Source organism: Varanus komodoensis, unplaced genomic scaffold (assembly GCF_004798865.1).
Source record: "Varanus komodoensis strain SLA01 unplaced genomic scaffold, ASM479886v1 scaffold1, whole genome shotgun sequence".
NCBI classification, from domain to species: domain Eukaryota; kingdom Metazoa; phylum Chordata; class Lepidosauria; order Squamata; family Varanidae; genus Varanus; species Varanus komodoensis.
The window spans coordinates 20,767,871-20,786,199 of NW_025335268.1; the positions used below are offsets into that span (position 1 = coordinate 20,767,871).

The 18,329-nt window shown below is 39.8% G+C and overlaps 1 protein-coding gene across 4 annotated transcripts in view; it reads right to left on the bottom strand.

The window, feature by feature from the left end:
* Positions 1–7,173: 7,173 nt before the first annotated feature.
* Positions 7,174–18,329, bottom strand: part of CNST (consortin, connexin sorting protein) — a 53,063-nt gene continuing 41,907 nt past the window's right edge. For all 4 annotated transcript variants that reach the window (XM_044419311.1, XM_044419291.1, XM_044419302.1 and 1 more), the window contains 2 exons: positions 13,881–14,016; positions 7,174–12,899 (listed from right to left, as the gene is read on the bottom strand). In XM_044419311.1, coding sequence (XP_044275246.1) covers positions 12,694–12,899; positions 13,881–14,016 — 342 coding nt within the window. In that variant the 3' untranslated portion in view covers positions 7,174–12,693. The remainder of the gene's footprint in view (positions 12,900–13,880; positions 14,017–18,329) is intronic.

Sequence of the window (18,329 nt, forward strand, 5' to 3'; positions counted from 1 at the left end):
GAATACCACAGTGTGGATGATCTTGGTCCTGGTTTCCAGTGAGATGTCCTTGCACTTAAGGATCTTTTCTAGTTCCTTCATTGCTGCTCTTTCAAGTCCAATCCTACATACAGTAAAATAAGCAAGTGATACTGCTATTTAATATGTAACCCTATCACACTGTATTGCGTATTTCATGATATCCGGTTCAAAAAAGTATTTTAATTTATATTAAAAATGGAGCAGTGTTCCTTGTCTATGCTTCTCACAGGAGAAAAGAAACCTGCAAACATGAACATATTTACTGAGATGTAAACACCACTGAACCTTGTAACTGGGTCTGGACATGTTAACTTATCATTTCCAAAATCTGCCCAGTTCCTGGGGGCGGTTCATTTAAAAAAGTGGGGCGGTTTATAGAAAAGCGTGGCTGCTCCAGCCAAAGGCCTTCGGACGATAACATCCTGCAAAGCGAGGTGTTACCGTCTGCCCCAGGCTTCTGCTGATCTCGGAGCTCTCCTGCCTTCTCTTCTACACCTGCAGCAGCCCTGGGGAATCCGCCAGGTTCCACAGCGATCGGGGAACGAGGAGATGGCACAGGGTGGAAGAAGCAGCCTCTCTGTCTTGCTTCTTGCAGGGCTGCTCCTTCCTTGTACTGGCCAGTAGCAGGCGAAAGGAGCCGTTGCCCGAGAGAAAGGCAAGCACAGCGGCTGGACCCGCTCAGCCCCGTTCCCCGTTCCAGCAGGGAAGGGGGGACACGGGAAGGGAGGTGTCTCCTCCTGTTCCTGGCCCGCGCTCTCCCCTTCCGAGGAGAAGGTGCGCAGGTTAGGCGATGGCGATGGTGGGGCCTGCCTGCTCCACTTTCCCAAGGCGCAAGTAGGAACTTGCCCGCCGCCACGGCAGTGGTGGGCGGGAACGAGAGAGACGCTGGGCTTGCTCCCCTTGAGAAAAAACTTTCTGCAGCCCCTCGGCTCCCCGAGCCCCCTTACTGCGGGAAAACGGGACAGAGGGCACGAGGGGTCCGACTCGAGACTGGCAACAGGCGGCGGGTCGCGCTCCGCCCCTGGGTGATCTGGCGCCCGCGGGCGCCTCTCATAGGATGGTGCTGTTGGTTGGGCCTTCTTGGAGACCCAGCCGAAAGGTGCTCTCCCCCCCTCGCCTGCTGGCCTGGAGCAGTGTGGAGGCTGCCTACGCCCCTTGCCTGTCGGTAGGCTAAGCCCCTCGCCAGGCGGCCCTTCCCTTCTCGCTTCCCAGTTTCTCCACCCAGCAGTCGGCTGACGCTGGGAGCGTGGGATTGCAATCCAGCTCTGCCGGCTTTCGTACAGCGGCAGCGCTGGGCGAGGAGGACGGCAGCTGCTCGAAGCGCCAACTTTCTGCGCAGTCATTCTTCTCAGCGCTCTCGCAGTGTCCCCTGGAATACTGTACGAAGCCCCAGCGGAAAAAGGAGGGAAATAATCCCCCCCTCGCCATGCCTGGCACGGGAGAATTACATAGTACTTGCAGCGCGCGAATAAAATTCCCAGGAGGTTAACGTGCTGTGCCAACCTTCTGAATAAACTTGCATTGGATTGCACTGCTAGAGACTAATTTTTATACATGATGGGCATGGAGATTGCTAATATCTTACAGCTCATAAAAGAATAAGGGACACTTCCGAAAATATTTAAAGTTTTTATATGCTGTCCCCTTGCTATATAGCCTCGGGATGGCTCACAGAAGGTGGCTTTCATGATGCAATCCTGTGTAACTCCCAGTTGTGGAATTCTCCAGGTGATAAGACTCTGTTCTGTCTAAACGTGCATAGGATTGTGCCCTTTAGCTATCTGTGATAATTTGTCTCCCAGCTTGAAATGGAAGCTGCTTTAGCTTTTTTCGATGCATAAGCTTGCCTGTGTATGTGCACGTATATAAAAAACTAAACACACAAGTATAATTGTTGCTTAGCAAGATTGTACTGCTATTACAAAATTGAAACACATCTGGATGATCATCTTGTCAGCTGAGAAGTTCCATTAATGAGGTTTACTCCCAGGTAAGTAGAGGAAAGTGGAAAAGTCAAGGAAGATGAGCCAGTGCATGTCTGTTTCTCCTCGTCAGCCAAGTTCCCTTTTGGCACACTGAAATCCTTGCACCTGAGTTTTGATTGCAGCCAGCTATGAGAGGACTTTATGCCAAGCAGCTTCATACCTTTGATGTATGTGATATATCTCATGTTCCTATAGCAGACACACATGCAAGTGTTGAAGACATTCTCAATGGCGACTTCTAGGTAATTAGTGCTACTAACATCAGCTCTAGGAATAAGTACAAGAATGTCTTAATCAGAATTCCATATCTTTTTCTCTTTTGTTCTCAGCTCTAGCCATTTAACTTGTTTTTATAACTACTTCCTCCTAGCTGAAAATTAAAACTTTTTAAAAAAGTGTTTTTGTGTAGAACAAGTCAGACAAAACAGTTTACCAGAGTTCGTGTAGAAATTTACATCCCACCTTTTGGTCAAATGATTCTCAAGGTTATACTACAAAACTCCCCAAATATACACACACCGCTTAGCAGTCCTTGGTTCTCTAGTTAACAGCTGGGTCCAGAGAATGCATGCTCTCAGTTTTGGGGTCCCAGAGTAATTGAGAGTTGGACCTTTTTTTTACCCTAGATGGCAGGTAGATAGCAGGACATTCAGCACAACACACTTTGGATCTGCTGCTCTGTGTAAGGCAGGATGATGATGATCTTGGCAGCAGTGGTGCTTTGGAATCTACAGATCACTACCTGGCTACAGATCACTACAGGGGGTAGCCTGGTTTTAGCTATGCTTTGGTAATCTCTAAATTAGATACTGCAACACACTGTCTGTGGGGCTGTCCTTGAATATGGTTTAGAAGCTGCAGCTGGTGCAGAATGCAGCAGCTAGATTAATGACTGGGACCTGGAGGTCTGAACATGTAAAACCAATTCTGGCCAACCTTCATTGGCTGCCTGTATGTTTTGGGGCCCAATTCAAGATGGTGGTCTTAACCCAAAAATCCCTACATAGCTTGGGACAGCAATACCTGTTGGAGTGCCTGTCCCAACCTTGATCTACCTGGACACTTTGCTCAACCTTTGAGGCCTCCTCCAAGTATCAACCCTTCAAGAGGCTTGGCAGCTGGGGGAGGACTTTTCTATGGTTCCCTCCACCATCTTTGCAATAACTTTCCTGCTGTGGCCCACCTGGCACCAAATTTGCCATTTTTTTTGGTGCTAGGTTAAAACCAGCCCTCTTTGTGGAAGACTTTAGAGATCTCCCTGATGGGTGGGCTTATCCAGGTGGTTTTTTCCTTTCTTCTTGGCTGGGTCTTTTTATTGTAATGCGATTTTAAATTAATTTTTTAAAAACTTAAAAAATGTTGTTTTATGTACTATATTTTATTGTTTTTATATCCTGTTGTGAACCATCTGGAGATCTTCAGCTATGTGCAGTAAATAAATAAATAAATTTCATTTGAAACCTTAATCTGTGGAAATGCAAGCAGTAAAGAAATTGTATATCTTTGCCACCATGTTATCTTAAAGTTGCTCAGCTGAACTGTTGCGGGTGATCAGAGGACTGCTATGCTGTGGCCTGCAAGAAAAGAGATAGATGGTTTGATAGCCTGATGTGAGCAATTTAGTATGCTGTGGTAATGCATACTTTTCAACCTGTACAGTTCAAGGATGTGGACAGGATCCCTGGAAAAGTGAGGTTTCTCACTTCCAGTCAGAGTGTAGCTTCAGGACTTTAGACAGGCTAAATGCTAAACAAGTCAAGCTTAGTGCGACCTCATACCTTTTTGCACCAAGCATGACCTAACAATTCAGTCTGTGTAACACTTCCCTATTTAAGATAGTTACACACTATACACTAGGGCCGTTTTATCTCATCTAGCAATATTCTATTCTGCCACCATTACCACTTTCCAGCATTTATCACCCATTGTATAGCTAGCACTTAAACAATGAAGTCACACTATGCTGGTTCTATGTTTTATTGAAAGGACTGGTAGATACGGGCAGAAAAGGTGAAGAGGAATAGGTTGATTGGTTGATAAATAATTTAGGAGGGCAAGAGAGATGGGCTGCAGTAGATAAAGAACTGGAGTGTGTGGAGGAACATAAAGGGAAAGAAACTCTGGAAGATTAAAGAAAGAAACAGCTGGACAGTTAATTTTGTAAGTCGTGAAAGTAGAAAGTGGGTCTGGAAACGGCAAACTCCACACAGGCCTTCCCTGCAGGTGCTGGTTCCTTGGATGAGGCTAAATAGCTGGGATTTCCTGTGGTCCTCAGGAATGCTGTCCTTTGACCACATTCCTAGCAACTAGTTGTACTGTGAGAATGGAATTACCACAGGCTCTGCTGGTCACTGTGGGCATGTTTGTGCACATGTTTAGATGGAAATGGTCAGCCTAATGCTGGGAACTGTAGTACTTCTCTCTGCTCAGACACACACAGGATCCTAAGCTTAGGACAATTTGGCATTTCTTTGGATGGAGAATTTGGATCGGGAGGCCACCAACACTTTTTGAAAAGGCATAGTCTGGTTAAATGTGACACCATGTGTCCTGTCCCCACACAATGCAGGTTAAGTATGCAGTTCTCTTCAAATCTTTGTTGTTTTAAAAATTGTTCATGATAATAAGGCAGGTGTTTTGGCTTTTTAATGCCATGAAACTAGATAGTCTAAACAGGATAGCTGTCAAATTAGATATGGGCTACCCAAACTATACCAATTTTTGTTCTGGGAAAAACTGTGGCATATTACCTTATTGCCACATTGTTTATCTCTGAAATTCAATGTGAAAGTGCTCCTAGTTGAAAGGCATTGGGAGAGTGTGTAAATGAAATGTTGCTAGATGGCACTATGGAGTATTTTTGCAAAATATGCTATATTGTTTTGTAAAATTGATGCTGCCTTATGACGATATTTCTGTAAGACACATAAGATAGTAATTTTATTTGAAATATAACCTCAGATGCAACTAGAGAAAGGTTAGAAAGCCAATCATATGAGCATACTGAAAATTAGGTAAAGCAGAATTGTGTAGATATTGCAAATGCAAACTGCAGATATTGCAAATGTGAGAATAAAACAATATAACCTACTATAACCTATAACCTACTATATATAACATACAATTTTACGTTTATTTTTAAGTCTAGATGTTTCAGACAATCTCACAAAGCAGTTTACCTAAAATTATGAACCTATCTATTTATAATTTAGGACAGAGTTATTTTGCCCGGTTTGGGAATTTCATATTCCAAACTATGCATGATTTCAACATCCCCTCCCCTCATTTTGGAAAAAGCAGCATCCATTTTCTTAAGTTTATATTCTGCTCAGCTTGCAGATGCCATTGAGGCATTTAAGGCAATGGCAGTAAAAGGACTTGTCTCCGTTGGAAAGCGCATCCTAGACCAGTAGGACAGCAGCAGAAGCAACAAAGGTGATCTCTGCTTCCCTATCCTCCCAACCTGCATTTTCTCTCGATGTGGTGTTTTTGCCCATTTAGCTGGAGCACCTGGGAGGATATAAAGAATTTGGAGAAGTGTCAGGATACCTTGTAGTCTTGCAGAGCACTCAGCACAGTTCTTTTTGTAAGGCACTGTTGTAAACCCTGCAGAGAACTTTGGCTATTGGGTGGTATAGAAATATAATTGATTGTGGTGGTGATGTGGTGGTGATGTATTGGCTGGAAGCGGGAGGAGCTCCAATTCACAGCTTTGAGGTTGGAGCGCTGTCTCTGACATTGCTACATTAGAATATTCCATTCAATGCAATATCCCATTCCCACTACATTTTAGTAATATATTTGAATCTCCCATGGAACTGTTTTCACTTAAGGTACATCATCATAAGTTTGGAGCATCACAGTAAACTGCAAGGTTATTATGAACCAGGTGCGAGAGGTTAATAACTGTACTATTTATGGATCAAATAGTACAGAGATACGATATACCACACTTCGAACAAAATATAATTTCTACTTCTTGATAGGCATACTGAGTCACTGGGGTTAGGGAATTTTCCACAAAAATAAAATTAGCACTTTATCAAGAATATTGGACAGGAAAACATTTGTGTGGTTTTGTTTTTCACATTTCCAGGTAGAAATGATGTTTATTTTTGAGATTTTTTGAGATTTTAAATGCTTAAGCATTTACATGCAAATACTAGCCATACTTGGTTTTTAAATTGAACTAGTACTACTTACTTAGTTTATTTTGTATTTGCAGTTGCTTGTTATAGAATAAAAATAGTTGTCAGCAGCTGCAGCATATTTCCGCACACAGAGTATGCAATTTTCTCCTGAAAAAGATAAATAACCGCAAAATCACATTTTGTCCTTACTATCTGGCTTGAAATAGTAGGGAAATCACACAGTCTGCTCAAAAGAATTCTCTTATGAAATGTCTCCTGTACAGAAGGAAACTTAAATTAAATCTACTGGGGCAAGTTGAATGTGTAGCTTTGTCCCATAATTTTGTTGTCTATGTAAATTTGGTTTGTTTCTTTATAAAAGAAGTTAATTCTTGTGAATAACATCCTGGAATAAAAGGAGCTACCTATGAAGAGGAGAAAGCAAAGCTGTCAGTGTAATCTCCAGAATCCAGTTCAAGATCTCTCCCCCAACCAGAAACTTGACACAGATCACTTGGGGAGTACCGAGCAGAGCACAGGGGATTGGAATCAAGGGCATCACTCCTTCCAGCAGCGAGTAAGGGGGCAAGTACCAACAGGATGTGAGTCAAAATGGGACCACTAAGAAACAAGAGGGGATGGCAGTATGCCCCAAGGAATGGAAAGATCTGTGAAACTACAAACAATTTTGCAAAAAATAAAAACTACAATTTTGCAATTTATTGCAAAAAATAAAAAATAGAAACCCAGCCCAATGAGCATTTCACAGAATGTGGTGACATTTGAAAAAGAAAAAATAGAACATGGATCATGGTGAGGAATAGTGAAATGCTTTCTAGAGGGAGTGGATGGATAGAACCAAGAACAAGGAATACTCTTGTTGGGAGGCTGCTAGACCGTAAAATTTTGTTGCAGATCCCACTTGTAATTCCTTAAGAATAAAGTTCCATTTCAATCCTTGAAAGATTTGGCAAGTGCCTGCCTCACAGAGCACTTTATCCGGATCTATTATTAAACAGAGCACTCAAAAGACTTAATGCATTTTCTCAGGGACACTTTATTTTTGTTTGTTACATTAGAAATCACAAGCTTGGTAGATGTTTCAAATAGTAATCTCCTCTTGTCATCAGTAGCTATGGTTAGATTTATCACAAATATTCATGACTTTGAATTTGATGTTACCTATAGCAGAACCAAAATTACAATCTTTTCATATTCTTACAATAGCCCTTTAATGAGACATTTAGTATTATGTGAGCTAGCTGCTCTCAAAAAATGCAGCTTTATACTTATCTTGGCATTAGGATTTCACTTGCCCTTCACTGAAAAAGCTCAACTACCAAGCCACCAGTGTTGGCAGAGAATGATTGTACATCCACCGAGGCACCAAATCACACATGTATGTAGATTTTAAAACATTAATGATCTGAATGGTAGTGATCAAGAATAATGTGATGTATAAACATAACCAAATTTTTCTCAGATAAATACAGTTCAACAGCCAGCCAATGTTTGTGTGTGTGTGCATTTGTAAAAGATTTTTGCTATACTAGAAGTCAACAATATAATTTGGAACAATATAATTGTATAGTCAAGCTTTCTGTTCTCTCTCATTTAATTTTACCTGCAATACCTAGCCATACACAACCAGGAGGAAACAACTATATGACATGGGTTATTGCTAGAGGAAATCTGCAATATCTGGAATTATAATGAAACAGAAAAACTCTGTTTCCTAACTTCTAGTTTCTTCTCAGCTTTACAGTTGCTTATAATTATAAATTATACAGTATTTTCAAACAGAAACACAGTATTTACCTTTTTCATTCAGCTTGGATCAATATTTAGGACCACAGCCTACACAGGTTTACAAAGAAGCATTCACTTTTAAGTCAGTTGGTTTTGTATAAATGGTTTGCAGAACCAGGGTCTGAGATAATATGGAGACAGGTGACATCATTTTAAAGATCAGGTAGAGCAAATTCTGTTGTAGAGCCAACCACAAAGCATGTGAACTATTACTCCAAACAAGAATTAGTACCAGTGTTTTAATTTGTTATATGAACAGACCAGGGCAGAATCAATGGGACACTTAGGCCCCCACCAATTTTCTTGCACCCCATAGATTCTCTTGTATCAACTGTGGATCCCAGCAATTCCACACAAGTGGGATCCACTACTTCTGCAACAATAAATTAACATTTCCCAGCGAAAGCTGTGAAATAAGCAGAAATACGAGTTTCTTTACTGGGACAGGCTGGTGGAGCCCCATTATGTGAGTTCCATTGACCAGCACTGTTCTAGAAATGAATATTTTTGCTAATTTCTGGTTGTCCCCATTAGTCCTAAACTTTTGTTCTCCAAGTGGTGGGCACTGTTTGTAGACAGGAATTGGCCAAGCACAAGAGAATCAGCAAGACTGTAAGCATCCCAGTGGAATCTGGCCCTGATATCTAGCTACAGTTCAGGTGAGCAGAAACATGAAGCAATGCATGCAAATGTGGCCAAAAATTCTAGACCATTTTTTATATAGTGCTAATAAGTGACACACACTGTAAACCTGCTCAAAAACTACACCAGCTATAGATACATCCCTCCTGCTTGCCAAATGCTTCAGCCAAGCAAACTATGGCAACTATTACCTGGATTCTGTGTCCACAAGGTGTCCCTAATTAAAGTGAAACTATGTTAGGATTGCCATATAAAAATTTAAAAATATAGATACTGCTACAATGTTTGTTCTTTGGAGTCTAGTGGAGCAGTGATGTTTTGAAATATAAGAAAGACCTTAAATTGCTATGACTGGAAATAAAATGACTTTTAAAGGTAGGAGGTATCCGACAACCCTAGTGCAAAGTGAGTTTTTTTAAACAATTGTGTTGTATTTATCTTTTAAATGTGCAATATAGCTTTAAAAATCACTAAAATGAACTTAAGCACAAGGTTTCTTGATACCTGTACATGGCATACTTTTAAAATAAATATTTTAAAGTTATAATTTTCAATATTTTTGGTGATGATGAGGTGCACAAACACTTAATACAGAGGTGAAACCCATGGCTGCTTTAAGCATTAATTTAATATACAACAGAACACTGAATTGAAACTCACAAAATTTCTAGATATATGAAGTACAGAATATTAATACATTTATAGCTACCAAATGCATGCTCATCAACACTCCATAGTAAAATTATAAAATAAAAGAATAAGAAAATCCCTTTTTAGTCAAGCTAATTTAATAAAGGCAGACAAAATGATGTACTGAACCAGCCAGTAGCATTTTAAAAATCATGCCTCCTCCCTTTTAGAGGAGTTCATGCATTGCTATGACATAACACAAAAGGCCTTTGGAGTGCACACAGAAAACAGTATAAAATTAACAGATGGGTTTAAAAAGACTGAGACAAAACATGTATAATTGGTAATTAATAGCCCACTGTAAGAGTTATTCTGCTAGCATATAGCTCCTTGTGGGATAGCCACACAAGGGGAAGCTTCTGATTTCAAAGCTACTTCCTTTTCACGAAAGCTACTTCCCACACTCCAGAAAACCTCAACAACAGCCTCCAGTGTACTGTGAAATTTTGGCTAGAAACAGGATAGCTCCAGTGTGTATACATACAGCCAATGAGCCATTTAGATCCTAGCCTAAGCTTGAAGTACCCATGCCAGAATAACAGAGCAAATAAAACACTGCACCAGCATTGTGGACCGGTGTTGTAGTGGAGTCAGGGCTTGCAGTGAGAGTACAGAGGCTTTATGATTTGCCATCTCAGCTCAAACCTCTCTGTTCCTTGTGAGTTCAAGCTGCAGTCTTGACAGTAACTGCAGTAGCTGGGGAAAAAGATTTTCCAGCAGCAATATATTGTTGCCCATCTATCCCTGTTGTAATGCACAATATTTTGGGGTGACTTGCTTTTGAACTGACAACTAAGGTGAATTAGCTATAAAGATTACCTGTTTCTGAACGATTTGAAAACTGCTAGAATGTTTGATATGATCTTTCTGGACTCTCCCTAAGGGCATGATAGCAGAGATTGTCACGTTGAGAACCTGCTGTTTGAAATTTACCACTGTTGCAGACATATATGTCAATGCAAGTATGAGATTGGTGGGCAAGAGGTAAAAATGGAAATTAGGCTTCTCTGAGATTGTAGGAAGCAGGCATGGGAAGTTGAATACTTAGATTTAATCAAATTATATGAGAAATGCAGAGGGACAACTGGCTAGACAGCAACATTGTTTAGAAAGGAGGATCAGTGTAAAGCATTGGTGCAGAAGGCAGTCTAGACAGGAGCTTTTGCATATAAGGAATGCGAGACAATAGCACTATTTATGAAGATAATGGTTTAGTCACTATTGTGAAAACGTCATTTGGGAATTTGAGAAGGGCAAATATTGAGGATAAGGATTCAAGAGGATGGGCTGAAGAATTTCTTCCATGCTGAAAAAAAGGAAGATGCTAGGCATGGGATGACAATTATTTTCAAATATTTAAAAGGATGGCAGAAAGGAGGATAATCATTTCCACCAAGAATAGTGCAAGCTGTGATGGCTAACATCAAGACAGCTATTTAGATACACCTAAGATCTTGGGAATACCCAAGTAGTCAATTTAATTATAGTTACTTCACACTTTTCTTCCATCATGGAACTCAAGATAGTATACATCCAGGCATTGGTCAGACTTCAGTTGCTTCTCTTTGAACAGACCACTTTATCACTGCATAAACTGCGTTGCAAAATGTTCCTCAAATACAAAATGTACCTCGTCAAAAGCAATCCCACATTCACATCAACTCTAGTCACCACATTTACTGCAAATCTTCCTAGGCAGCTCATACACATTGTCCAGGATCCAATATTAAGTAGAACAATGTGGGGTAGCCAGGAGGGTTTTGGGTTTGCATTTTTTGAAAACTGGCTCTGTGAACCATATGGCAGGTTTCTTCTGAACTGGAGGAAAAAATGACAAACATAGCTTAGGAATGGTTTGCATATATGCCAAGAAGGTGAGGATCTAGTGCCCTGCATCAACTGTGTGTGGTTTAGAACGTGTCTAGAATCCTCCATCATGTAGAGAGGTTCCTCCGCAGCATTTGCTGTGAAAAATGGGCTCTGGAGGTAGAAAAATCCCTGGTTCTAAAAATCATGGAAATAAGTCTGATTGCATGCAATGTTATTCAATCTAATACATATCTGTTCATGAATACTTTTGCCTTCGTTCATTTTTCATTCAAATGTTTAAGAGGTTTTTTTAAGAGGACTGTGACTGACAAGAAGAATTAAAAAAGCTATGAGGAGACTTAAGAGGAAAACAAAACAAACAAGTGCTGGATCATGAGGGAGATAGAATTCTAGCTCCATAGTCGGAAGGAGTTGCTGATGCAACTGCATAACTGGGTCACAGTGCCTGTTACTGAGGGTCTGAGGAGCAAAGTTAGATTTCAATTCTTTTAATTTAATCATTTTGAGGCATTTATCTCAAGTATTTAACTGATAGTTGCATATACTTATCAGGATATATGATCTTTCTGAGTTCAGCATATTCTTCACAATCTGGTTACACAGAAATCAGTAGATTTATTTCAGTGAAGGGGAATTTTGATATTGTTTCTGGCCCATTTTGCTCATTACATAGATGTAGGTTAGCCATCAACAGAATTTATAGCCAAACATGGCTCCTGACAAATGTTCCTGTATGATGCCAGTGTTTGCAAATTGTTGCATACACACATTACATTTTAGATGAATATTCAAAGCATCATAGATGGACATCTAAACAATAAAATGGGTAAAATGGTCCCTTTTGAAGGGATGTGGGTAATACAGTTTATTATTAACAGTAAAATTTATTAAAATGTCCCTTTTTGTTCTGTGTATTTTTTAAAACACCACTTTTGAGGAATTCACCATTTTTAAAACTTTGCATGGTTTGCCAAGGCCATGTTATGACGCGATGGATGCATCACTTATTACAGTTGCTATATTCTGAAATGCAAAGCAATTAACCAGCATTTAGATTGTGGGCTGTCATTTATGTGGCACCATCCCAATTTTTACACAACTCACTAGGACAATTTTTAAAAATTAGACATTAATTACAGCCAAATAAGATAAATTTCCATAAACCATGGAGTTAATGCATGATAGTTGGAGTTGCAATATTGTTGCATGATCAGCTGAAAAAATAAATCAAGTCTTGTACACACTTACATAGATTGCTTATGAATGTATGAGAACTGGAAACTCTATGGAAGGTGATCACCTTTTTCATAATTTCCTTAAGGTTAGCAGATAGCTGACTCTTCAAAGCAAGATTGACGATAGATGGCTGTTGAAAGCATCTCAAAAGGTGAACATTAGGACAATTTGTTTATCAGTCTCTCATGTTGCCTCATAACTCAATATGAATCCTATCAATATATTCCTGATTACTGGAAATAAGTTCCTACATACGACTTGTACCTCTTCTGAAGGTGTCATGTTATAATAAGCCTGAAGTAATATTTTTTCTTGAGCAACTGTCAACAAATTGTTCATCTTCATTTCCTTTATGAGAAGGATATCCAGTGCTTAAGTTCTTCAATACCCTGGAGTATTCGGGTATAATAAAAGTCCACATTTGCTGAAAAGTCAGTACATACTGGGGATTCTGCATCACCTAATGTGCAGTACAGTGCAGTTCCTCCAATGCTAAGAAATACAGTTGCTATGCACAGTAAGATCAGCAGAACACAAGAACCACCTCCAACTTCCTCTGTGAATGCAAGATACATGATACAAAGTCAATGAAATCACAGTTAACTGAAATACTTCATCTTATTTGAAAGGACTAAACAAATGGAAAAACCATAAAAAAACAAAGTTCAAATCCTCTGTCAAAACAGAACTAAGTTAAATAAAGTTGCCATTTTAAAACTGGGATTTCTAGCAGCAAATAGCAACAAGAGTTGCTGTTGAAAAAGTTACTTCATACAAGAAAACATGCACCATAAAATTTTAGCTATCCATTGGAAAAATTAAAATGTATTCTTTTACTATTCTTATTCCTCATTCTGCTTTTAATCAGTTCTTGTAATTTGATTTCCCATTGCCCAAATAAATATAAATTACTATTATGAAAAGGTCTTTTTCTGGTTCAGATGTTACATTAAGCTACAGGGGGTTCTCACTGTGACTGCAGGATAGCCTAGCATGATACAGCTTTTCTATCGTTGGTTATCACAAACAAGCATGTAGTAGGGATGTTTGGGATTACTTGATTTCAAGCTAGCTTGTCTTGACATCTGAACCTAGCAGAGTTGCTCTGATATGTGTTGTTTAAAATGGCAAGAACACTACCTCCCAAGTGACAAAAAACCCTGCTGCCTACTCCTCATAATCTTGCTAGGTCTGCCACCATCAACCTTCCTCTGTTGTCAAGTGTTGACACTGCACCGAGATTTGGCAACATCCTTATCTTGTTGGCAGTCCTCTTTAAAAAATTACTTTTTGGGCCTTAAAAACTGTGCAAATGGGGTCATGCTTTTCCCTTTTTTTTTTGGTTCTGTGCAAGCACATATATTCTCAGATCTTCAGGGAGCCATATATCACTCTGGCTGGGTTTTTTTTTAAGATTGGAGAAAGCAGCATTTGGTTTTAGTATAGGGTCAGCTATGACAATAGAGCATGGTTGCTGTATTCATATCCCATGTATGTGCTTTGGGGAGAAAAGGAAGAAAAAAAAGAAGCAGAATACCTTGATCTAATGTGTCTTCCATTTCTTGGAATCTCACTCTTCTTTTAGACTGTTTCTGCTGGATTTGAGCAAGTGTTTTTCCTTCACTGTCATCTCTTTTCTTTAATATGGACACAAGCCCCTCTGCAGGAATAGTCTAACAAGAATTATAAAATAGATTATTTTAAGGATTCAGTATTAAGAAAGTATGTGTGGCTTTAAATTTCATTATCTTATAATTATACATTATGTGATGCTACATATAACAACACAAAAGAGCTGGGATTGACTAGTTTCAATATAAACTGTAAAGAACAGTTTTTCCCATTTTACCTCTGGCAGGAAATCTTCAGATTTTGCAGTGAAATTTGATGAGATGAACTTACTGGGTACATTTGCACATGATGTTGGATTATTCTTCTTCCTCAGTTCTTCAGCCAGGTTTGTACATACTTCAGTGCTTTCTGTGGCAGACCCCAACTTTTCTCCACCTCCATGCTTTGTTTGCTACCCCTTTTCATTCATCACTGTTTTTTTCTCAGAGCCTCGAAAGAACACTTTTACATTCTCTTTCTGCTCCTAAAGTTTGTGCAACTGCACTTGTAATATTTTTATTATTATTTTGCTAATCTGCAAGTGTACACTAATGGCTGTCTGAAATGTGCGGTGTTGCCTGATCAGTTTCCTTGTCTGCTTCAGTTGTCAATGGGATTGACAAAGTGAAAAGCATACAGGCAAATACATGCACAGTGGCTATGGCCCAATTGCAAAGTTGTCAACTGAAAAGCACCAGTTCAAAAAAAAAAAAGGGGGGGGGAGCAAGAACTTAAGGCACACAAAAAGAGGGGAGGGGCAATCTCTCCTCCTCAGCTATGTGATCCTCTTGGTTTTATATGTTGAACTGACAATTCTCAGTGTCCTCAATGTTTTCAACGTGTTCTGATTCTCCAGAAAGGGAGATATTAATTTCTCACTTGTCCTGGTTCTTTTCTGAGCAGCTTACTGCTGCATTTACCACAATTCCCTGGCAGTTCTTAAAAAAGAAAAAAAAGAAAAACAAGACAGAAATTCACAGAAATTTAAGTAAAAAGGGGGAAATTTGCACCAATTTAAGGGCCAGGAAGTAAATGAAGTGGAAATGTGGGCACCTGCAGTAACAAAATAGTTAATGAAAGTGTGCAGATCCTCACTCTATTTACCTCCCAGCTGTTAAATTTGCATACATTTCTGTGGTTAAAAAAAATTGTCAGGGACCACAGTAAACACTGCAGTAGCACTCCAAAAAGGTATATGTGGGGAGGAGTATTATCTTCCCTTTCTGGAGTAGCTGAGGAGTCAGGGAACAGTTGAAAATGTGGAGGACATGTAGAACTGTTAGTTCAACACTTAAAATCAAGAAGATCACATTGCCAAGGGGAAAATATTTTCTTCCTCCTCTGGTTTCTCCCTTCCCTACCATTTCTCCTGCTTCTGACCTGCCAGGCCCTTCCTTTCCATTATTTCTCCCTTGGTCCTCTGCAACTGTGCTAATTAGCTGATGGGCAACCTTGTCAATACTTATGTCAGAAAGCCTGCCAAAATAATAGCAAAGAATTAAGACTCCTGTTGTGCTTTAGAGACACCAAACTATTTAAAAATGCTGGGAAATAAGTGATGAACAATGCCATTTCAGCTACAGTAGGAGGGAAGTAACTGATGAGATCACCAATAGCAAGTGGCATGGCTTTTTTTCCTGGCCAGGTAGCTTTCTAACCTTTCCTAATAAAACCACTCCACCAGGTTCAGACAACGCAACAAGCAACAATGGATATTATCAAGCCTAACAGAAATCATGGGTTCTCAGGGTGGCTTCTTGATGAAAAAGAAGCTACCCTGCAGAAACCATGCTGGGTTCACACAACATGGCTACTCACCATGGCCGTTCACCCATGGTGGGTTGCCATGTTGTGTGAACCAGACCACTAACTTGGACATGTTCAGGAACATTTAATTCTCGTGAGATTGTTTTCCACAGCTATGAGGGAGCACTTTATCTATCACTGAAAGGGGATACAGCAAACAGCAAGATATCACAACTATAGCAAACTATCATGCTTTCTCTCAATCCTTTATAGGTAGATAATCCTGAAAAGACTGTGGGGCTCACTTTAACTTGTTTGTATAAATCCATAGGCAGGCTTCAAGACTTTGTCTTCTGAAAATGAAAGACCTCTTTCTATCTCAAGAGCCATGTGACCTAATGGTGAGATCCTACTGGCAAAAGGAAAGTGAACTTTTGCAGATTCCTCCCTTCTCCTGCAGAACTGCTTTGAAGGAGTCTCTGTCTTTCTGCAGGCAATTTTCAGTGGGGCCAAGTGGATATAGGGATGAGGGGGAATCAGAAGCTGCTTCCCTTTCTTTCCACTGGTGGAAGCCAGTGGTCACTGCTTCATACAGACTGCTGCAGCTCTAATGTAAAGGTTGGAAGCTGGATCCCAGTACAAATGAAAAGAATATTAAGCGTCTATTTGATCCTGTGCTGGGAGTGTATCAGGGCACAACATGAGATGCAATATTGAAACAAAAATATAAAGTTGCAAGGCCTACTTGTATAATGCCTACGAATTATTTTAGAATAAGAGTTTTGTAAACAAAATAGCTAAAATACAATCAATAATAAACTGAACTGTTAAAAGCACAAGTACTCAAAATAGAGATGCTAGTATCTTCTCTCTGAAAGGATGACATTTTTATGCTATATTAACAAACCCATTAACAATACTTTATGAATTATTCAACAGTTATGATTGTCATTGTATAAATATAGCAGCTGCTACCACTATTATGATGTTATTTGGTCAAGCTAGATAAAAATACTGATCAATGTTTTCTGAAGTACATAACAATGTAAAGCCTGATTAGAAGATGGCAACCCCCAGCACTAGATGTTTACAGTGAGCATGGGGTTCCAAGTGGCTGCCCCAAATGAAAATGTGCATTTGGTATCCATTTATTTGAAGACAGAGTTTCCACTTTCAGTGGTTCATTACTACCCTCCATTTCATCACTACCTCCCATTTTTAAACACACACACATAACATAAAATGTATAAGTGTTGATGCCACAGGTAGCCATAGTGTATATACATTATGGAGTCTATAATCTTACCCATTGGGGTGAGCCCAACTGGACACCATGAAGCTCATTCCTAAGCATATATGCATAGGCTTGGCTTGCAAAGAGAACAGATTTATTTCATAGACTATTTGTATTAAAAGATGACTGTGCTTTTGGATTTCTGACTTCCACTGATCACATCATTCAAAGGTTTGCTTTCAGAAAGCTATATATAGATACTATTTTCCATAGATTAACTGATATGCCAAGTCATGGGACTTATTCTGACAAAGCACACAACAGCCAGTGCTTCATGCAGAATCCAGAACTAATCAAGCATGAGGTCTAGTAAAAGGTCAAATTATCTATCAAAATGGCAAAAGAATATTTACTGACATTGTGTTTAATATTAATCAAGAAACTTTCTTTCTTTCTTTCTATATAAAAGCCAACTTTTTAAAACAAGAAACACTGAGCAATGGACTAGGTCTCTGTGGATGCACACAGAATAGGTCTTTGTGGGGGCTCCTGGGTGAGATAACTTTCAAGTGGGTTCCTCCCTGAATGGAGCCAACTCCATGCTGTTGCTGCTCCCTTCCTCCATCCAACTGCCCGGAAGAAAAGGCAACATAGTAGAGATTGATGCCATTTCTCCTTCCTTTCACCACTGCTCACATGCTTGGAGAACAGGTGAACAGACAGGACAGCAAAGAGGAAAAAGTAAGCCAGGCTTTGCAGTTATTGGTGAGCCTCCCTGCTGAGCTGCTGGTCTTGGCAGGTGCCCAATGATCCTGATTCCAGATGCCAGCCCTAATTCTTGCAATTCAGATCAGAATAAAATATTAAATCTCTCATAAATATGAGCAAGGACCTAGTGCAAAGTTGCTGGAGTTCTCCCTTCCTCTGCTATGTGTAGTAATGGCAGGCAGTCCAGAACAGTTTACAGTCTTGCTTAATACAAGATGCAGCTCTGCTCTAATACAAACACAAATTCCATCCCATCCCCTTTGTTTTCTACAGATTTATACATCTCTGGAGCTCACGCATCCCGCTTACACAGCCTAGGGAACAAGCTCCCTCTAGAGACAGCCAGTATTACACCATATTTGGTTTGGAGAGATTGCTATTGAATGATGCAAGCTACGTTCTGTGCTTATTCAGAGACCAAAGTCTGCCTGTGAAGAACTTGGCGCCTCAAAAACAGTAAACCAGAGCAAGGAATTACTTAAGCTTTCCCGTAAGAAAATTGTATCATCAGCTCCTGTCCTCTTACCATAAATGTAAAATAAGGATGTAAATAGCATTCAAGCAGCAGAGTCCAAAAGATGTATTCTGAATAAATGAATACAATACATTGTATTCTAGGTACATTTA